The sequence below is a fragment of the Bactrocera latifrons genome, unplaced genomic scaffold (genome assembly GCF_001853355.1).
Source record: "Bactrocera latifrons isolate USDA-ARS-PBARC rearing strain unplaced genomic scaffold, ASM185335v1 scaffold_16, whole genome shotgun sequence".
NCBI classification, from domain to species: Eukaryota; Metazoa; Arthropoda; class Insecta; order Diptera; family Tephritidae; genus Bactrocera; species Bactrocera latifrons.
The window spans coordinates 182,041-205,692 of NW_017535074.1; the positions used below are offsets into that span (position 1 = coordinate 182,041).

At 36.7% G+C, this 23,652-nt stretch overlaps 1 protein-coding gene across 1 annotated transcript in view; it reads left to right on the forward strand.

Moving 5' to 3' along the window:
- LOC108966357 (cuticle protein 16.5) overlaps nt 1-18,569 on the forward strand; it is a 26,170-nt gene extending 7,601 nt beyond the window's left edge. Inside the window, exons 2-5 of the mRNA XM_018929205.1 lie at nt 1,871-2,120; nt 2,399-2,797; nt 16,851-16,932; nt 17,146-18,569. Of these exons, the coding sequence (XP_018784750.1) occupies nt 1,871-2,120; nt 2,399-2,797; nt 16,851-16,932; nt 17,146-17,212 (798 nt within the window). The 3' untranslated portion in view covers nt 17,213-18,569. The remainder of the gene's footprint in view (nt 1-1,870; nt 2,121-2,398; nt 2,798-16,850; nt 16,933-17,145) is intronic.
- Nucleotides 18,570-23,652: the final 5,083 nt, after the last annotated feature.

Here is a 23,652-nt window from a genome sequence, read left to right on the forward strand (position 1 = left end):
TAAGCAACACTAGCTTAATATTTGCCTTAAGGCCTGAAATAAGTAAGATAAAAAAGTTAAACTTCTAACTTCCGTCAAAACAAACAAAAAAAAAAAAAAAAAAAGAAAACAAAAAAAAAAAATATCATTAGCCAGACCTCTTTCGGTCCCATAATACAAATCGATATTTGAACATTATTTTCTGCCAAAAATGATGCAGTATTGTCACCGCTGCTAAAGCTGCATCAATTCAGTTGCCATCTGTGAATTCATTTACTTCTTCACCATCAGAAATATATTATCCGATGAACATATGATATATTTTTGCTCATTATTATTGCCGCCAAAATTATTCTTTGGCAAAAAAAAAAAAACAAGAACTTTCCAGTTGAAATATTCATTAAAGAAAGAGTGAAAATCTATAATTTCTTAAAATTAAAAATTACGACAGGAGCAGGAGCATTGATTCCCAGCCAGCGAGAAAGCGCGGTCATTGTCAAAAAATTTTTAAGATCAACTGGATCGTTCTACATATAAGTATGTATTATAGCCTAAAATGAAAAATAACGTCACATCACTTTTCATAAACTTACAGGCGAAGGAAAAACGTTAAAATAGAAACCACTCACTCCACTCTTGAAATAAAATTTTCGTTTTGGTTATAAAGTGGTTATGTATCGATTATATATTGGATATATATTACTTATATACTGGTTATGTAATGGTTATATATTGGTTATGTCTGACAGCGTAAGCTGAAATTTCTTTGCTGCTTTGTTAGAGTTTGAGCAAAATTGAGAGACCATTATAAAACATAAATCTTTATATACTGGAAGCTCAAAAATATGTGGAGCTCATTCAGTTTGAGGACAAATAAAAATTTTCCAAATTGCCTTTAGTTATGTATGATGCATCAGTAATTAACCAGCGTCCTTAAACAAATAATAAATGTTTTTTAGAATTTGAAAATAAATTTATTTTCTATATAGCGCTTTGCTCCTCCTGATGTACAAAAATATTAAAAAAAAAAACACAGCAATAAATGAAATTCGCAATTAAGTAGCTACGCTACGGGGCGTATGAGTAACATTAAATGAATTCTGCCTGTAAATTTAGTATTTTCTGCATATAAAATGAATTTCACACGAGAACATCGCTTTTGCTAACCTTTCCGCACAACGAATTACAACGAAACTCAAGTGAAAACTTTTTTGCATACAAATTCGGTTGCTGGCGGGTATCAGCAATGGAATCTGGCAATTTCTTGGAAAAGCATGCAACTAATAACGAAAGCGCCGAATTCTTTTGCAGTTAATGATTTCATTTTCATATACCGCTGGAAATCTGGCTGCGCATATGGCAAACTACACTCGTTTAGATTCAACAATTAACTGTTATTTTCATGAAAACGCCAATGGTAATGAAGCCGCTGTGGTTGCAAGGCCGTACCTGTTGGCAGCGCGACGCTATTGGGTTTCCGAATTGCCGAAATATTAATTAAAACTTTAAACATTACACACTTGCGCAGGCATGTGTTGGTGTATAGAATGCCAAGTAATGAAAATGTGTGTGTGTGCGGCAACGGCGCGGCAGTGAAAAAGTTAGCTCACAGCGACGCGCCAGAAAGTTGAACCGCGCGCTCGGCTGCGCAACTCAAGCGCGAGTGTGTAGTTTATATACTGCGCCCCTGCTCGTATTGTAACTGTGTTCGTACGGCCCTAAAAGATGTACTGTGGCAACAATTAATTACGCCAAATGTGCGCTTTAATTGCTTGCTGCGCGGTGTGTATTACTTACCATGCTCCTCTAAATATGCCTCGCCCATTAATTTGTCTTAATTTTTGGTTTTTATTGTACTCTTATCAGCTGGTTTTTCGGTTATCTGTTGCAGGTTATTTTCGTTCTTGCCGCTTTGGTTGCCTGCGCGCATGCCAGACCCGGCGGCCCAGCGGCTTACTCCATCTCCGCGCCCAGCGTAGACCACGCCTCCGTGGGCAGCTCGCAGGAGCACACCGTCAAGGGTCACTACGGCCAGTCCTCGCAGTCGGAGTACTCCAGCGCCGTGCAGACCGCGCACTCGCAATCGCACGTGCAACGCTCGAGCATCAGCAATGACGCCGGCCTCGCGCCACATGTTGGTGGTAAGTGTTAGCGGATTGTGGGTTGGAGCGCATAATAAAAAAATAAATAAAAAACGCTTGAATTTAAGTATTTTCTTTAATATGAAAATGTTTTGTTTCGCACCAATTCACACCACTTTAACCGTATTTACAACACATTTCGCACTTTCACACTCTTTTGCACTCTCGTTTGCTTCTTCTGCACTCTTGCACTCTTGTACACTTGCTTTTGCTATGCCAAAAAAAACTGCTTACATAAAAAACGTTAAAAAACGCTATTGCAAACAATAAACAATAAGGTCATATCATCGCCGCTGCTGCGCCCATCGCTCATGCATATGCCGCGCCGACCGCCTACGCCGCGCATGCGTACTCCGCCCCGGCAGCTACCATCAGTCATGGCTATGCGGCACCTGCTCTAGCGCTGGCGCACTCAGCGCCTGCTCTTTCGCATGGTATCACCTACGCCGCGCCAGCTGCGAGTTATCACGCTCCAGCTTACAGCGCGAGCTACCACGCTCCGGCTTATAGCTACGCAGCTCCATCTTATAGCTACCAGGCGCCATCTATACAGTATGCCGCTGCCACCGCGCCCGCCGCTTATGGACACTACGCCGCCGCCCCTGCCGCTCTCTCGCATAGCTATGTCGCCGCCGCGCCCGCTGCCACCTTGAAATACGCTTCGGCACCTGCTTATGGTATGTAGAAACCCACCTACGCTTTGTGCGCAGTCTAAAGAAAATGTCACTAATTGCATTGATGTAGAAGTGTGTGTGTCAGATTACTAAAAACCTTGAAAAATAAAGAAAATTAAATTTGGTTAGGTCCATATTTATTTTTCCATATGGTGTTGGGTTATACATATCAACATACATATAATCTCTTATTAAAGAAATCAAGCCTCTTCGAGGTAAAAATGTCGTTATCAAATATTTTCAGTGATCTGCATTAAAACTGAGTCCAAAATAGTTTCCTGCGACATTCTAATACAACAATGAATATTCAATTTTATTCAAACTTTTCCGTTTTATGTCTTTAGAAACAATTTTGGAAGGCAAATTTATGGTTAAAACTCTTTAAAGGAAATTAAGCTCAAATTTTATACTTTCTTTCTAAAATTTAAACCTCTCGAAAGAAAACTGTGACTCCTTCAAAATCTGACCAAATGCAACAAAAATTTGTTACGCAACAAAATTGCGTCACATTCGTATTATGTATATAAAATATTCTCAACTGATATGAAACTCTTTTTGGATTAATTGGTGTACTGTAAAAAGTTTTTGAAACATGAGGGTTGCCATCTTATAAAAAATAATTATTAGATTTTGAAACACTACAAAAGTCAATTTGAAAAAAAAAAATTTATTTCGAAAAAAAAACAATTAAAAATTGATGTGAGTTGCCACTTGATTATCAAATTAAATTCGTATTTTAAAAGTCAAGCTTAGAAAATGCAATTAAAAAAAAGACATATTGTGGACGTTGCCATTTTTTTTAAAATTAATTAATTTCTAGATAAGATAAATAAGTATTAAAATTAATAAAAGGCTGGATAAATTTGTTTCATGTTGCAAAAAATCTACCAGCATTGCCAACTTTGCGAAAAATATTTTTTTTTAATTCGTAAATTTTTTCAAATTTGTGTTGTTTTCAGAGTTTAGGGCAGAGCTTAAGGTTTCTCTTTAAAAAGGTTGTTCGACAATCAAATACTACAAAGGTCAAGCTAAGAAAATGCAATTTAAATTGAAAAAAAAAAATATATATATATATATACATATATTGAGGAAAGTTGCCACCTGTTTAAAAATTAATTAATTTCAAGATAAGATAAATAAGTGTTAAAACCAGGTAAAAAAAACCCAGACAGAGTTGCCACCTGTTCGCATTTTTTTTAAATTCGTGAAATTATAGCTAATTTTTTTCTTTTAAATTTCTTATTTCTTTAAGGACCTTCTCCTTATCAAAATTATTTTCGAATGTTAGGAAGGTATGAATAGTGATATTAGACACCATTATTATATTTACATTTTTCAAATATTTTAAAATGTTTATTTTCATCTTTTTTGTATTCACCTAACTTTGCCAATTCATTACAACAAAAAAAAAAAAAAAAAAAAAAAAAAAAAAAAAAAAAAAAAAAAAAAAAAAAAAAAAAAAAAAAAAACCGATTACATATGCCACCGCAGCAAAAAATTTAAAAATTTTGAAATAAGCTAAATACATAAAGATGCTTAAGAAAGTTTAAGGTTGAAAAAATCTATTAGAGTTGCCCCCTGTTCGAACATTTTTTTTTTAATTTTTTTTAAATTCGTGATATTAGAGTTCTTTTTTGGACCTACATAATTTTAAATGTAGCTATAAGTTTTCCAAAAAAAATTTCGAAAGTTATAAAAGTTTGAATAGTGATGTTGGACACCATCTTAAAAATTATAAATTTTTCAAATGTTTTAAAATCTTTTTTTCATTTAGTTTGCATTCACTTCATTTTTTAGGTGACTGTACTGATCCCTTTATGCTATATCTTACATATTATACAAATATTTATATATACCATAATTTATAGCAATGCATTTGTACTTATATAAAATTTTTGCAAGTGGATGTATGAATAGCATTTGCTTTTACTAATGAGCAATTAAACTTTGTTTTCGCCAACTTTTGCACTGCAAAGATTTTACTTTTAAAATGAACATTATATTTTTTTATGTATATTCATACATATGTACATATATAGTAATTGTGTGTGTGGGTTTGTATGTATGTATGTGTGGGAATGAAAGAAATTATTCTGAGTATTAATGAAATGACTACGCGTCTGCCTCAAACTATATTTATGTATATGTAAATATAAGTTATTAATAAGCATGGGAAAATATTTGTATACCAAATAGTCTTATAGCTATATATACCGGGGTAAGCCAAACAAGTTTGATATTTAAAAAAAAATCTATAAATACTAAAAAATAGTTTTGAAAGGCAAAATTTTGAGCTTAAATTAAAAAGCATTGAAAAGACTTTTCGTATTGAACACGAAAAAATCCGCTGAGGTTGATTTTTAGAGAAAATGTGATTATTGTAAAAAAAATTAAAAAAGATTACACGATTATTAAGATGATAGCCTGTGAATGATACAAAGAGCTCTGTCAACAGATTTACTCTTTGTTTGTTAGACATATCTACACTTGATTATAAAAGACTCTTGGCAGGCTGTCGGTTAACCCCAGCGGCGTAGCCATAGCAGCTGCCAGCCGCTTTAACTTCTTATGACATTTTCTATATAGCCATAAAATCAACAGATCACACACATATACTTTCTTGTTTTTGTTAGCCACCACCCATACAAATACACCTTTATGGCTTAGCATTCGTTTGCGGTATTTCCAAGTTACATATTGACTGCCACATTTAATCTGCTTAAAAGCTTTATGCAGTCAGGTGATGTGCTGTTGAACTTTGTAATGAAGCGTGAACAAAAACGTAACACTTTAAAATATATTAACGACTAAACAATGTGCATAGATAGCACAGTGAATAAAAGCATTAAAAATACAAGCATATATTTAGGCGACGAACTGTTTGTTGAGGCAGATGCGTTAGCAAATGTACGTGTATTGTTTATGGAATGAAGTTTTGTTTCTGAAACAGGACTCATATGGAAATTGTGTCATATCTAGGCTGAAATTTATTTGTTAACCAAAGCCAAGACAAATATTTATACCCTGTACAGGGTATATTAAGTTTAATATGAAGCTACAGTACAAGGTAGGAAGCGTCGGAGATCAGATGAATATATTTAGGCATGTTCATCCGTCTGTATAAACGCAAGTTAGACCCTCAGTTTTCGAGATATCAATCAAAAGTTCTGCACACGTCCTTTACTCCCCAAGAACATGCCGCCGACACCGCCATTATATCAAATAACTGTCATAGAAATGAGGATTGCTCCGTGATCTAAGGTCTGTTGTGCTCTTAGCTGTCATAGGAACTGACTGGAAAAAAATCATGTTCTTGTATAGAAAACTTTTTTATTTGACAAGATAACTTCTCATAATTCGGCCTAAAATATGAAGCAAAACAAGGCTATAATCTTTGAGTAAATTGTTTTGATCGGAGCATTATAGCATAAGGCTACCATACAAACTAAACCAACCAAATCAAATTCATGTAGAAAAACTTTTGATTTGTGAAGGGTGCAGGAAATTAACGGTTTTTCTACTTAGACATTTTAAACTGAAATTTGAGAACATAACTCAAAAGTTTAAATGATAAAACTTTATCTTTGTTATGAAAGCTTAAAAGCTTAACCAATTGGTGGAAGTGTTGTTTGTTTGTGAAACATTTGCTGACAATGAGTAATAAGTAGATTTTTTATACTTCGAATTTGAAAATTACTGAAAAGACTTTCATTTTTGATTATAACAAAAAAGTCTTCACAGAAGTAATTACGCGAAAAGCGCATAAACTTGCGAAAACAATTGATGGATTGCAATGTTCATTTTATAATATTCTTGTTTTAACTTGAATAAAAACATAGCTTTCAAAATGGTAAAACTTTCACTTTGCTATGAAAGCTCGATAAAAGTGTTGTTTGTTTGCGGTAACTGTTAAATGACAATGAGTAATGAAGAATTACTAAGGCAGTAGATTTTTCTATATACATTTAATCGGAAAATTAGTGAAAAATCTTTCATTTTGAACAACAAAAAAGCTTTTACAGGAAAAGCAACGAAAGCTTTTATTTTTTTCTTTGATCAGCTAACTAATTTTATAATGTCTCCATATTTTTATAGAGTATTCTATATGTTACTGATTTTGTGGTTAAAACCATACCATGAAGACAGGGATCAAAAATAAAGTTTTGCTATTATCTAATTGATGAACCGTATGCCACAAAGCTTTTGGACTTTCCAGAGGAAAATTAATAATTGCAAAAATACTCAAGGTCTACGCTTGAAAGATAACACAAGGCTTCTGTAGTTGTTTTAAAACTGACTTCCCCCTGAAGATCAAAAAACTTCTACACCCATTTTCCATTGCGAGCCATCTATTTAACAGGGTTGCCTTTTACATTTTGACCACTGGCAGACAAGTGGTTGTGTACTACTCGGAGATGACTGTTCTGCTTTGTTCTAGTGGGATGTTCGCCACATGTTCAGTTTATCCAACAAGAGCCAACCCCAAATTGATCAGATTTCCGAAGTTTTTGCACTCTCTTCTTCAATTTGAAAGAAAACCGTACTTTCTATATTGCAAACTCTATTAACTAATTCAAATATGATACCTTTTAGAACCTTGTGATCGGTACATCGCGGTGTTACTTGCCGCAAAGTCTATAATGATTTCAAGGGCTGTTATGGAGTCCCTTGTAAGCATAAACATACTCAGCTGCAATACTGCTTCTTTTTTGGGCTTATCACTTGCACTAAATGATCGAACCATGACTTAAGTCTTATGGTACCTGTATATAACCATTTTTTTTCAAGAGTTTCGTATGGTACTTTCAATGCTTCAAAGTAATTTCTGAACTAAAATTTTACAGCAAGATTGCTTTACACTCTCTCTCATCTTCTCTTTTCACAGAAAAATAAAAAAATACTGTCAAAATAATTTCTTTGAAATTCTCAAACTGAAAGCATACTTTTCGCTGCTCTTCCAATCAAATACAGACCAATCAGTCACGTGCTCAATAATTCAGTTTTTAATTTACTTTTGCCACAGCAGGAACTAGCTGCATAAACTACAGTTATTCCACGTACACAGTGGTGTGACGACGCTATGTAATTTCCGTGCACTTCCTACATGTTGGGGCAGGGAGAGGGAGAGAGGGAGAGATGACACACACACTCATACAAACTTTAAAGAACTTGAAAGGCAACTTATTTTAAAAGATACCGCTACAATGTAGCCACTGCCTTGCGCATCATTTCTGCTCTATTACACCAGACTGCGCCTAGTCTCCCTTACCCTTCCGGGTTCCTATCTTTACTATCGCTTCAAGCGCCATAAACGCGCCATTGACGAACTGGACTTCTGTCAAGTCAATTCATTTATTCGTCGCACAGTTTCGGACACATATTGGACAGCTGTGAAATAATGCCGTTACAAGCGAAATAGCGCCCAACAACCTGGGCGGCAGCACTCGAGCAAAGTGTGCGGCTTGCAGCAACAAAACTAATCAATCATTATTCATTTGTTGTCTTCCCGTCGCTGTTGGCAGATTCGGCAACTGTCGCGCTACTGTCGTTATGTCGCAAATTTATATAATACTGTGTGTATGGTGTTCGCTGTTTGCTGTCGCACTCTCATGCGCCGCAACCAAGTCCACGGCAGACGACTGATTGATGTCGCTTCCCGCGCGCTGCAGCTGCCGCTGGCAGTTTTGTTAGCAAATTTCGTTAAGCTGTCAGTCTTCTGCCTGTCCAACCGAGCGGCTATCATTGCAGTCAGTGGCAGCACCGCACATTTACACACACATACATACATACATATTATATATAGAGGAGTGTGCTATTTGTTGTGAGTCTTTTCGTAGTTTTTGTGCGGACTGTGGGGGATTTTGCTTCGTTGTTCGTCGCTTGTACGCTAACTCGTTTTTCGCGTTGTTGTTGTTGATTGTTTGTTTCGCGTTTTGTAGGAAACTTTCAGCTTCCTGCTTTTTACTCGCGGCTTCCGTTGTTTATTTGGTATTATTTTATTTATTTATTTTTTGTTTTGTTTTTTTAATTCCCTATAAATAGTAGACAGACGACGCAAGATCTGATCCTTAAGGCGGCAAAGCATTTCAGCCGTTGGTTTGCAAATAGTTTGCAACATGAGGTCGAGTGTTGTCATTACGGAAAATGTACCTTTGTTATAAAAATTTTTGGCAATCGCTCGCTTTAACTTTATTGCTATTTAAACTTCTTCATGGTCGGGCAATGGAACGTCCCCTTCATAGTCATCGATTGAGGAATCGGGTTCGCCGTCTCCTAGTGTTATGCTTTCACTTCCATTTTGCAGGCTGGATAAGTGTTTCCTCCATAATTTTAGTATGCTCTGCGTATCGGTTACTAGATCATTTCTGGCGGTTCTAACCCGGTCTTGAAACCTTCTGTTAGTCGCCGCATATTTTCGTAGAATTTTCAAGCATTACTTCGTACTCACTCATTTCGGCTTTTCTCTTCAACTCTCTTCACTGCGACATAGCACTACTCATCGTAACAACTGTTATTTTGCTGGAATGTGGTACTGCAGGAAACCATATTTCGGACTCCAGCCGATACAACCCATTAGGGGATGCTTCATCATGGACGCTGAATTTGCCGACTTTTGTGCCAAAGATACCTTCTTTGCACACCCTGGCGTTAAAGTCGACAAGCAGCACTTTGACATCGTTGCTCTCATAAGTGCACTTCAAGCACTCATAGAAGACATCTTTGGTCACATCATCCTTCTATTTCGTCTGGCCCTGGGTGCAAATCAGTGACATATTGAAAAACTTTGTTTTGATACGGATTGTGGCTAGACATTCATCCAGCGGGGTGAATGCCAATACTCGTCGGCGCAGTCGCTCTCGAAACATGAATTTCACACCGGTTTTGCGCTCCTTTATATGACCACTGTAGTAAATGTCACAAGGACCTACTCGTCTCAGTCATTGTTCCGACCATCGCACTTCTTGGACGACCAAGATGTCAGCCTTTACTCTTACGAGGACATCAACTAGTTGTGCAGCTGCACCTTTCCAATTAAGGGACCGGACATTTCATTTCATAAATTGTAACCCTTAATACGTTTGCAGTGGTCGTCATCAAAAGGAGGGTCTCTCAACCGATGCTGCTGTGTCCATTTCATTCATTGGGGCCTATGGGTTACGTGGCGGGTTGCAAGCCAAGCGCAGGACCTTGAGAGGGATAATTCGTCTTCTCACTTCAGCTCGCCTTTAAACGATTGTTTGGCTACTAAGAGCATAATTAATCTAAGTTCGAAAGTCGTGGGCTGCTTGAGCCATATATATAAAAGATACAGTTTTGGCCTGGAATGGCATTTATAGAACGTGAACTACTAAACATGACTAGATCTTTCAAGTTAGGTTAGGATATACTGGCCGGAGTTGGACGTCATACAGAGACCCACTCGCCCTTAGAAATATCAGCTGGAGATTTCGTTTAAGGGGTCAGTAGATTGGCCTAATGTTTTTTTGAAAAAAGATAACACTACTGAGCCCTTTGATTTTTGATTTGAGCTGAAATTTTCGTCGTTCAGGACGTCAGCGCTTTTTGCGAAGTATAAGAAAGACTTGGTATCTAACTTTAATATTTCATCTAGCCTTGAACTATCTTAAACGTCAAAGAAATCGTAGTCTAGACATTAAATATTTACTGAAAACCTGTGAGGGTAGAAATTCTCAATTGCTTACAATTGGATCTTATGAAGATTTGTTAGATTTATAGAGCTTCTTACGGTAGAGGAGATAGCCCGTTTCATTTACCTAATTACTCCTTTGACCACATAGCCAAAGCAACCGGTTAGAAGGTAAAATCTCATGCTAACATTGCTTCCTCTTGTAATGACGGTTACCAGTAGATAACTAGATATTTCATATTATATTGATATTTGCCGGTACTGAAGAAACTCAAAGGAAATTCTGTTTAAATAAGTGTTACTCTCGTAACTATATTTAAAATGGAATTTCTCCGCTGATTTTAAGAAATTTGTGGTTAAGAAATTAAGAGTGGAACTCTACCTCAAAATTTTATTAAAACCGCACATTTTTTATTATTGTGTACATATAAAACCGAGTTACAAATAAAATATACACATATATCAATTACAATGTGCCCCAATAAGTTAGCAATTTCTTGCTGCTCGTGGGTGGCATTAGTTCTGTAAATGTATGGATCAAAGTCAAGACAAGTTCTCAGTCAACATTCTAAGCACATCATTAATTTCTTACAAATAATAAATTCTACAGCATAAAAGAGCGCAAGAGTCTTTAAGCCACAAGAAAATCTTTCACACATCCATACATACATAAGTATAAGAGCAGTGTCCCGGTCGCACATCGAAACTGCATTATTACATAATTTATGACATACATTTTTCATGCATTCAAAGAACGCACTACAATCGAGCGCTTACAAAGGAAAGCAGCAGCACAAATACACTGCTATATAGGTACACATTTATATCTGAGTGTATGTGTGTGTGAGTTTACTTGTAGTTGTGATTGCAAGTTGTCATAAATTCAACTGCGACGAGTATTCGCCACTTTCCTTAGCACCGCATTGATTTATGGCTTTCTCGTTATGCACACAATGTGCCGTTATGCCTTTTGTGCGCATAAAAACAACAGGACGTACTCACACATATATATTTATATACAGACGCGCATATATATGTATAAGTATGTGCAGCAACTTGTAAGTGAATTCAAGTGAAATCGGATCTGCATTATCCCTTGCATTATTCTGCGCGCTTCGGCCGCTCTCCTCTCTTCATGGCTTCACTCATTTAATTTCTGCGCGAAAAGCCAACGCAGGTGTCAGCAGCACTAAGAAATTCCATTTCCCCGAGTGGTGGCTGAAAACCCATAAGCCCTTGTGAGTGTTTGTGTTTACTCAAAGTCTTTAGCAGTCGCACTTGACTCGCCTGACATCTTTCTCAGTTTACGAGTGTGAATCTATGCATCGGGTTACACACATTTAGCGAATGCTGTAAATTCTATTCCACCGTCTTCGTGCTAAGTGATGTGTGGCATGTAGTCACACTCGTGTGTACCGTTATTTCCTTACAATGCGTGAATAAATGCATTCTATGTGTTGTTGTGGTGGTGGTTTGGTGCACACGTGCCACGAGAGTTGCTGTGTGCGAAGACTTCTCCTCTGCCTGTTGGAATTTCAAATTACTTGACAACTCTGTGCGTGGAAATTTCCCGTTACAACACGTACTTTTGACTTAATGCGCGCGGTTTAGCTGCAATTACGCGCAAAGCAATGAGTCTTTATTGTTGTGAATCTTATATTCGGAAAATTACAAAAACAATTTCGTAAGACAATTAATGTTTTACAAAAGGCTAAGCTTGCTGAGCTGATGTAGGTATAATCTTTTTCTTGTTCTTGATTCTCACGCATTTTGACTTGGGTTGCAAAATATAATAGATTTAGAGCTTAACAGATTTTTAAAAATCAATGGCGGCCTCTCTCTCGATCGACGACAGTGATTCCCACAGTACAAATGTTGCCATAGTATAACAATTAAGGACTGAGGAGCTATATATACAGCTTTTAAAACGACATTATATGGTATTCAATCTTTTCTCTATAGTCTTTTACCAGAGTACGCGCCTCAAACACCCGAGGAAGTTCTTGATCGCCTTCAAATGGAAGTGTTTTGGCTACCCCGGTGATACTTGGTCTAAGGCCAGAATTATGAGCTACTTGAGCCATATATAAAGGAATCACTTCTTGCTACTTCCAAATGGGTGGCGCTCAGAGAACTTTCCTCTCTCCAGGGATGTGCGCTGGGTTTAGAACCCGCCAAGTATAACACACCCCCTTTTGTATATTGTACATTTATATAAGAAGAAAACAGATTCGGATCTCCCTCTTTTTGATGACAATCACTGCCACTTCCCTTAATTGGTAAGGCTGACATCACCGCCGTTCAAGAAGGGCGATTGACGGGACAAGGACTATGACAAGGAGGGCCTTGTGGCAATTACTGCAGTGGTCATATAAAGGAGCGCAAATTCTATGTGGGATTCCTGATGGGGAATAGACTCCGTCGCCGAGTCCTCGTGTTGAACCCGGTCGATGGACGTCTATGAGGCCTGCGCTCGTCTTGGTGTCATGACGACTTTAACGCCAGGGTGATCAAAGAAGTTATCTTTGGCACAATGGTCAGCAAATTCAGCCTCCATGATGAAGCATCGCCAAATGGGTTGAGGGTGATCGACTTCATCGAGGCTCGAAATATGGTTATATGTAGTACTGAAGACTGGTGAAAACAGGTTCGACATAAACCACTTCTTCGTCGTCTCCAATCGCTTGTCGAATTATGTGTCAACAGTACCAACAACTAAATAATGTTGTAGAAGACTTTAAGCGGATTTAGCGCAAAACAGCTAACCGAAGCAAAAACAACACCGCATATGTTTCGAATTTAAACGGTGTACGATGCTTAAGTGGCGAAAATGAGCCATTAGCCGAGCAACATATGACAATTTGGCGGCTATCAGGTAAGCTGGCGCACTTCACGACACACATAAATGCCACGAGCAGGCTAAGCGTGCTGGCGGCTAAACGAAGATGCGGCGCAAGTATGTCGACTTTAATTATGACAAAACCCCATTATCGCCGTGATAAGCAGCGGCTGCTTAGTGTACACATGTTGGCGGCGCTCGCAGCTTAAAAACTTTGCGCTCGGAGGATATTATTATGTGGTTGTTGTCAATTTAATATCCAATATTTACTGTTTCGTGGGAACATTTGTGTTTAATTAACAATTTCTGAGTGGCGGCGCTATAAACTACCGCGTAGTTGCAGATAAATACTTTTTATACTCTCGCAACAAAAGTTGCTTGGTACACGTATTTCTTGGCTCCATAAGAAGGTTAAGTTCGAAGATGGGCAAAATCCGCCCACTGCCACGCCCACAAAATGGCGGAAACCGAAAACCTATAAAGTGTCATAACTAAGCCACGAATAAAGATATTAAAATGAAATTTAGCACAAAGGATCGCATTGGGGAGGGGCATATTTGGACGTAATATTTTTGGAAAAGTGGGAGTGGCCCCGCCCCCTACTAACTTTTTTCTACATATCTCGAAAACTACTATAGCTATGTCAACCAAACTGTATAGAGTCGTTTCTTTTAGGCATTTCCATATACAGTTCAAAAATGGAAGAAATCGGATAATAACCACGCCCACCTCCCATACAAAGGTTATGTTGAAAATCACTAAAAGTGCGTTAACCGACTAACAAAAAACGTCAGAAACACCAACTTTTACGGAAGAAATGTCAGAAGGAAGCTGCATACAGGTTTTTTTTGAAATTGAAAATGGGCGTGGCGTCGCCCACTTATGGACCAAAAACCATATCTCAGGAAGTACTCAACCGATTTCAATGAAATTCGGTATATAATATTTTCTTAACACCSTGATGACATKTACCAAATATGGGTGAAATCGGTTCACAACCACGCCTGAAATCTCGATTATCACTTTATCATGCGAGAGTATAAAATATTCGGTGACACCCGAACTTAGCGTTTCCTTACTTGTTACTTTTAAAGTTGCACGTAATTCCGTGTGCAATTACCAATTTCAGTTAATCATGCAGTTCCAAAGTTCGTTAATGAGCTTTTAATTATAAATTATAAACGTGGGAACTAAGCTCAGAGTTCTGAGGAATTTTGAGGAGGTAATATGAAAAATAGCATAGATGGAAATAGAATAGTTCTGGAGGAGAATCTCTATTAAACGTGTAATTTTAGATCATTATTCGAGTGGTTAATACAAAGAAGATTTAGACAGATGGAAGTTGCTTCAAATTGACACTCGTCACTCTTTTTATGTGAAGGAAAGGTATATGAAGGGTGTCCGAAAAATTAACGTAATGAACGCAAGATTGTAATAAAATTTAGGGTGACCCAAAATTAATCCAAAACTAAAATTGTATGTATTGTAGCATCACTACTCGAAAAATTCCTATTCTTAATATCCTTTTAACTTCGTCAACTGTGATGAGATTTTGAAATGGTGGCATATTTAAATCTTGCATTAATTTTTTGTTACCCTGTATAATAACTATCTAGTGCTGATATTCTGGAGGATGAAGCCATGTGTAGAAGTTCACTCAAGTGATGAAAGCTCTCCGTGCGCCATTCACTTGGGAGTGGCCACAAACGAATCTTTCACATAGGGCTTAAACAGCTCACAACATCCGGTTTTAGACCAAGTGTCCTCTGGGTAGTTAAAAAAGCACTGATATAGATTCTGTAAAGGCAAACCAAGGGAGTATATTGTTATCTGAAAGTTTGTGATAATCTAGAAATATAATTGCTCTGAGCTTAATAACTATCGTTTTTATCCCGTAATTGATTTCCGGAAGAACATCCGAAAAGCAGGTCTGTCGGCAAATTTTTTGCTTTCATTACTTCAAACCCGAAGTACACAGTAAAATATTTTTTTTTTTTTTGTGGATGAATACAGGAAAAAATAATCATAATTTTTAAAAATAATTTAAACTTCCGAGTGGTTTAAGCTATCGATTAGTACTTGACAAATATACTCGTATTTTAAAAGCTCATTGGAAATCTGGTGACCATTAGGCCCATTATGCTACTGATTGATAACCACATTATGCCTTTTCCGGCAATTCAGTTAATTTATAAAAAAACTGTTTTTGTTTCACAAAAGCTGCATAATTTCGTTTAAGTTGGAGCATTGGGAATCGTGGAATTTGTCTCGTCTCACCCGGCTAAAAGCAAGGAATTCACATCATCTCAGCAACCATTTTCTGAAGGTGGTATCTTAACGCTTGGTACTCTGTGATGACCTCTACAATTCCACTAAGCTACCTTTTGCCTAGAAGAATTTGCTTTTCGATCTGTCCACGATCAACATAACTCCAAAATAAGTTTGTGGTGTGTGCTCTGGTGCTTGTTTTCCAACTCCTGAGATGTCACTCAAGTGAACATTTCTACGAAAAACACTTGAAATAGCTGAACGGCTTGAGGCAGCTTAGAGAATTGTATCTCCAGCTGCTCTCGAGTGTTTTAGCTCGTTGACCTTTTTATTTCTTTCTATTCTTATACGGCCGGGTACTAAGGCGTTATTAATTGAGTTACTTACTATTAGTAGCTACGGATAGCCTTAGATTGACGTGACATGTTTGTGGTCGTACTGGATAGAGCAGAAGATCATTAGGGGCCTTCTGTTATATTATATATAATTTCAGTAAGACCAAGTTGTAGTCATTTAGTTTGAAGCTTTATTCTGCGTATGAATTACTAGAGCAGAAGTATGTTACTTTTTCTATTTCATCCTTTGGTCATAATAATAGGTGTTCCAAGTAAAGGTACTTTTTTTTTTCAATAGCGCCGCTTTCAACACATCGCACCAATCAATGGATTTATTGAGAAAACACATCGATGAGCGGATATGTTCACGTTTTGGGCCTCAACGGATTTACTATCTGTGACATAGCCATGGACAACATTTCAAAGAGATAATTTACAGAAAATAAATGCCAAAGAATGCTCTTTTGAATAATTTGACTGTGTGTCTGTGTTTTTTAAGTAGGGTACCGCGAAATGGATTAGCCGTTATTATATTTTAAATCCAATCTGAGTAGAAAAATTATAAATTATAAAATCAGTATCAATTGAAGTATACATTTGGGCGCTCTTTAATAAAATATCTAAATACTGTAAGCACTCTTAAAATACTTTTCTAAAGTTAGCTCACCATCTATATATATTTTAATTTATTAGAAGTAAGTAATTATTTTTGTTGAGATGAGATCAGTCGTTTAACGAGTGAATTTATGCAATATTTTTGTAAGTTTGTAAGCTTATTGCGCCCAAAAGGTTACCTTAACGCATATGTGATATAACTTTTGCTTTCTTAACTTAAATTTGTATTTCTAGCACTATCAATTAGTTGTAATTACAAAAACAACTATTTTTTCCTACTTTGGGTATGCTTATGACAAACATTTCGCTTCTCTTTTCTTCCACATTTCATGCCTGATTTCTTAACAACAGTTGCACCAGCAGTCCTCGGACACGCCGGTATAGCTCATGGTTTACCACTCGCTGCACCAGCCTTGGCACCACTCGCTGTTAAGTAAGTATATGAGTCGCAAACAAAGCGGAAGAGAGTGAGGAAAAATGCAAATAAACTTAAATAGTTGCAAATTATATTACACAATGCTTACTAAGCGGTGTTTACTACCGAAACCACGTCACGCTGTGAGCTACTAATTCAAAATTTATTTACAACATAATTTTATCTTACACATTGCTTAATAAAAAAAAAATTCTCTCATTTGCCACGCAGGACCCTCGCCGCACCCGGTTTAGTACATACCGCCGTCGCCGGACATGGCGTGCACTACGGTTACTAAGCAGACACAGTTAAGCGAACCGGAGCGTTGGGAGCGACGGAGATTAGGAGTGAGTGAGAGAGCAGCCGTAATGAGTGGAGACGGAAGCGCTGAAAGCGAAGCGACAGCACGCCAACTTCGTGACACTAAATAACAGAACAAAAACCAGAAATAAAAATAAAAAATTAAAATAAAAAACTAAAATAAAAATAAAAAAATAAAGCAAAGCAGCAAATAAGAAAAGAAGAAAACAAAATATTACACAAATATGTAGGATAACAGCAGGAAATTACAACAAGAACACAAACACAATAAAGCATGGCTCAACCACAGCCACGTGCAACAACGATGCCAACAACAACAACAGCAGCAACAAACACCACAACAATGAATAACAATTAAAGCAACACAGAACAACAATAAAACACGCATAAATGGCGAACGAGCAGAAACAACAAAAGTGGCGAAAAAAGCGCCAGCAAAACGGCAGTGGAAGCGGAAGCGCTGCCAACAACAAGCTTGGGTGAAGTGAGGTGCAAAAAAATTTAGGCGAGAAAGCGCATGTATAATTTGTAAATAACTTTCGTTATAATTTGTGTGTAAAAATGTGGCAACAACAGCACAAAAGTTGACTGCAACAATAAAGACAGAAAATAATGTTGCCGCAACAACAAAAAGCAACAACATGTACCTACAACACAACCGCAAGCAGTTCACTCATCCGCGTTGTCAATATAGGTGCAGCACAACAATTTACGCCACAACGCCTAAACGTATGCAACACAATTTACAACGCGAGCGTAAAATTACAAAAGCCGACCGCATATCACTGTTGCACAAAATACATGCATGTGTGCGCACTGCATTCACTAGCTGTCGTATACCGCTGCCGCCTCCCCCCTCGCTTCGCCTGGTATTTCGATTTTCACTGTTCGATTGGCTTCCGCCGTGATTTGCATTTATTTTGTGGACGCATTTTTTTTCGCACGAAATTCTCGGCAACAATGTCATTTTGTGCCACAACGCCTCACTGTTCGCCAATGCACTCGTGCATTTCAATAATTTCGTATGTGTGTGGTGGTGTGTGTTGCGCCAAAGCCTCCGAACATCACGCCAATTCGCCAATTCATTCATTGTTATTCCCTCCATTTATGTATATACTCGATTTGTGTAAGTTGTTTTTATCGCGGTTAAATTTTTTTTTTATTTTCATTTGTTTGTCAAATAATAATAATACATAAATACATAATTCACTTTCTCTACACAATGCGCATTTCACCTTTGTTTGCGATTTCCTTTTGTATATTACTTCCCTATATTGTACGAATTTTCATGAAATGCTTAAATAAAGGAATGCTAATACTGTGGAATAAGTCAAGATTTATTGGGTTTCACTTTTCAAAGTTTTCGGCTGGGAATTTTACTAACAAAAAGGTGGGTAAAGGCGGGCTTTTAGCTATTATTGTTAGAAAATGAGGTTTAGGGGATTAAAAAAACAACAAATAGCTTAACTACTTATATTTAGAAAGCATCACATTTGCTCGGATTGACAAATCATAAAATTATATTTTCGAGTGTTTTAATAGAAAATTTTAGTATCTTCTTCAAAATAGGCTGCCGAGCTACTACGGGTACAACTAGGCCAATGTCTAATTCAGCCTTTCATACATGTTACAACACGCTGTGGCTGAAAGGGTTTTCAATACCTTCAGTGTACTTTGGCGTTTTTCGGCAGAGTTTCTTTCAAGCGTGCTATACTGATTAAAGCGATCTTTCAACTTTTCGATACAATTTCTGAGGTGCAATTTGTCTTTTGCTTCAAAATGAGCATCAGTTTCGGCGATCATCTTTTCACTGGACGAAAACTTCCTCACAGCAACCATTTTCTTGAGATCTGAGGACAGCAAATAGTCGTCGTATTCTTGATCTGGAGAATGCGCTGTCTGCGGAAGCATTTCGAAGCCTAATTCTTGGATTGGTGCTATCGTTTTCACTGACTTGATGGATGAAAGCACTCCAATTCGGAAGAAGCAGAGGAATAGGAAGAGCTTCACTTCGTTCAAAAGACCACGTGGAGAAAAACCTAGCTACACATCGAACCTCCAATTGGCCCTAAACAGCGAAAAAAAAAGAACGACTTCAAACTCGTCTATAACTGCGAAAGCGGTGTCTACGCCAAAAAAGAAGAAGAAGAAGAAGGCTTAAAAATTACCCTTGAAGCGGATGAGTTTATTTATGTAGTCTTTTAAATTGTGTGTGAAATCCAAGCGCTAGAGTTTTTCTAAGTTTGGGTTAAATGTCTTACAATCGAGTGAATTAAAGATAGACAGACGAGAACTGTACGCGAATTGAGTGAGGTCTGTTGTGCCCACCTGAGTTGTAACCAGCCTAAAAGGTTTACGGCAGTTTGTTTTTAAATTGCGTAAAGAAAATATTTAGTTTTTCTATCACTTCTTATCACTTAGATTGGAAATTTATATTTTAAGCTGTATTCTGTATCATTATGGACATATGGACATCCACAACACTCAGAAAGGCACTACCGTTCATGTGTCGAGTAACCGAAGTACTCAGAGTGTCGGACTTTTTAGATGAAACAATATCCACAAAGTAACAAACTGTCTTTTTCTGTTGCGTTTGGGAAAATATAGGTCGAATAGATCTCTCTCTGACCATGTTCCTAAGAAGCCACTGGTTGTGAAATCAAAATCCATCTCTCACCTCCTATGCCGAAAACACATGCACCGAGCCTACGTGTTACATCCAACTGTACTGGCGGAGTTAATTCCTTGAAATCGGTCAATTGAACATTTAACCGACAAAAGAAAAGACGAAAATTTAAGAAAAAGCGCGATTTTTTCAACATAATCGCCTTTCAGCTTTATATGTATGTACATTTAACCCAGCGATCTAAAATCTTTATCGGAAAATCGGAAAATAGGCTTTATTGGGATCTCGTGGAACTCGAAGGTACCGATAAGATTTTCATTCGACACAAATTTCTGCTCGGATTTTTTCAAGTTCAGAAGGGAAGCCATGGTTCGGCATAGGTTTCGCCGGCGGCCGTCTACGAGAATATGCTAGACGATAATAAAGTTATTTTGATAAACATTTAGCCCACAAAATATTTTATGCAGAACACAAGGTGTTGCGAGACATGAATGATTGTTTGAGAAGTCTAAGTTCTAGTTCGCCCTATTTAAAGAAACTGTTGGGTTTACCAGCTAACTTTACGTAGCTTCCCGTGTCTTTATCGATATATAAGGAAATTATTGCAAATACTCTAAAATTCTATTGTCTTTAGAGATCAAGGCTCAAAGCAACCATTTCACCACAGGGGGTTTCTCCAAACATTATTGCGATTCGTAGCATTACTGTTAAATTTTTTTTCTTTTTATTGAATTTTCCTCTCAAATTGTCTGTATATGATTTTATTGTTACATTTTCTCTGTCTCTTGCTTTAGTGTTGATGTCATTTCTTTGTTAGCAAAAAGCTGGGGGATTTTATATACAAGCAATGTTTGCTACATTTTTTATACCCTGCACGGGGTTTATTAAGTTTGACACGCAGTTTTTAATAAAAAGAAGGAAGACTCGGAGATATTTGTATGTATATAAAGTATGTGAATATGTAATATAAATCATCAGCGTAACGAGCTGAGTCGATTTAACTGTGACGGTTTTTCTGTCCAGCCGTCTTTATATATGTATACATACTAGGACTTTATTTTTTGAATTATCAATCTGAAATTTTGCACACGCCATTTTCTCACCAAGAAGCTGCTCTCTTCTCATGATCGCCGATATTGGATGACTATAGCATATAGCTGCCATACAAACTGATCGATCCAAAACAAGTTTTTACATAAAAAACTTTTTTTTTTTTGGACGAGCTATCTTCACGAAATTTAGTATGGATTATTTCTTAAAACAACGGAATAATCCGTGAAGAAATTGTTCAGATCAGACAAATATAGCATCTAGCAGCTGCCCTACAAACTAACCGATCAAAATCAAGTTTTTGTATGGAAATCTTTTTATTTTGACGAGATATTGTACCGAAATTTGGCACAGATTATTGCCTTAAGCAACAGTATAACATCTAAAGAAATTTTTAATATCGGATTACTATAGCATATAGTTGCCATACAAATTGAGCAACTAAAATCAACTTTTTGTATAGAAAATTTTTTTATTTGAATAGATATCTTCACGAAATTTGGCATATATTATTTTCCAAAGCAAGGGAATAATCTCCAAGCAAACTGTTCAGATCGAATCACTATAGCATATAGCTGCCATACAAACTGAAGAACCAAAATCAGGATAAAGAGACTTTTATGCCCCTTAATGCTTTAAGAAATGCACTTATGAAAGGTATTATAACGTCGGTGTGACCAAAGTTAACGTTGTTTCATTTTTGTTGTACAACAATTGCCTATACATACATATACATACATATATACCTTGGTTTGTGTGCAAACCGAAACATGTAAATATGCCAGTTCAAACGCAATCAGTATTATCCAATTGTCCAGCGTTGACAGATAAATGCATCTGTATGTATACATATATCTTAAGTCCTTTGAAAATGTCTGTAAAACAACATACTCGTGTTTTTGTATTTCCTAGAATTCCAGCTGCAAATATTCTTGCATTTATATGGACATCTGGATATCATCTTATATTGTTAGCATAGATGTAGATGCATGTATATACATGTATTTGCATACGAATATATGTATATAGAAATGTAAATATCTATATGTATATATATATATATATATATATGTTTATGTATTTATTGGCATACCGTTGTCTACACGTGCCTTTGGGACTTTACATTTTCGCAATTTTCAGTTGAACTCTGAAAAGCTCATGACTTTACAAGCAGCTTTGCTGGTGCGGCCTTTAATTCTATTAACAATTTTCTATTTGATTGCGTGGGTATATGTATGTACATATCTTCATGGTCTTGTTTATTTGTTTAAGTACACATGACTCGTGCTTATGAGCTTGAAGGCAGCAAATATAATTCTGATTGTTGAATGAGTGTTTGTTCAATGCCTTTTAAATATCTTAATATGCCAATAAACTTCTATATATTTCTTGGAACTTGTTTATTGACTAGTAGCTTGCAATATTATTAGCTTCCAATTAATATTATGCTTATGATTCTATTTACACTGTGTGTGGCTTAGCATAAAGCTTGGGTACGAGCTTCTACTATTGTCAAGAGTTGAGCAGAAATAGCTAGTGTGAAAAGCCTTGAAAAAATGCTTTATTTTACAACAATTGTGGCTTAGAGCATTAAATTTGCAACAAAATATATGAAACTAGCTTTTAATTTGTCGGAACCGCACTTATATAACTACTATTCCTGATATACAAATTGATCAAGCAAACTCAAGGCCTTGTAAGAAAAACTTTTACATTTGATGAGATATCTTCACGAAATTTGACGCGAAGTATTCTGCAAAGTAGCGCTACTATCTGCGTACAAATTATTTAGATCGGCCCATTAAAGCATATAGCTGCCATACAAATTGACCGATCCAACTCACGTCCTTGCATAAAAAAAAACTTTTTTATTTGACAAGATATCGGAATAGTCTCCAGAGAAATTGTTTAGATCGTACAACAATAGCATGTAGCTGTCATACAAGCTGATCGATCCAAAATAAATTCTTGTATCCAAAACTGTTGTGAAAACATATCTTCATGAAATTTTCCAAGGCAATACTACATTCTCCGAAGATGTTGTGCAGATCGAACAACTATAGCATATTGCTGCCATACAAACTAACCAATCAAAATCACCTTTTTGTATGGAAAACTATTTTATTTGACAAGCTATGCTCACGAAATATGGTACAGATTATTGCCTGAGACAACACTATAATATCTGAAGAAATTTTTCAGATCGGTCGACTATAGCATATAGCTGCCATACAAGCTAACCGATCAAAATCACTTTTTTGTTTGGAAAACTATTTTATTTGACAAGCTATGCTCACGGAATTTGGCACAGATTATTGCCTGAGACAACACTATAATATCTGAAGAAATTTTTCAGATCGGACGACTATAGCATGTAGCTGCCATACAAACTAATCGATCAAAATCAAGATAAAATACTTTTTATAACCGTTTCTCGTATAAGAAATGCAGCTGTGTGGGTTATTGTAGCTTCGGTGCAGCCGTAGTTAATGTTTTTTTTTCATATTTTTCTTGAAATTTTGGCTGCAGCTGAAATTTGTTAATTTTTAACCGGGTTGAAACTGGTATGTAATGTATGTAACTGGTATATTTCAATTAATTTCGCCATATAATAAGTACTAATGGCTTATATAGAAGGGAAGCCAATCGACTCACTGACTAGCTGGGGTATCAAATTAGTGAGAAAGTGCCTGCAAAGTAGTTCCCAACTAGTTCCCGGCACGGCAGACAAAAGCTGCTCC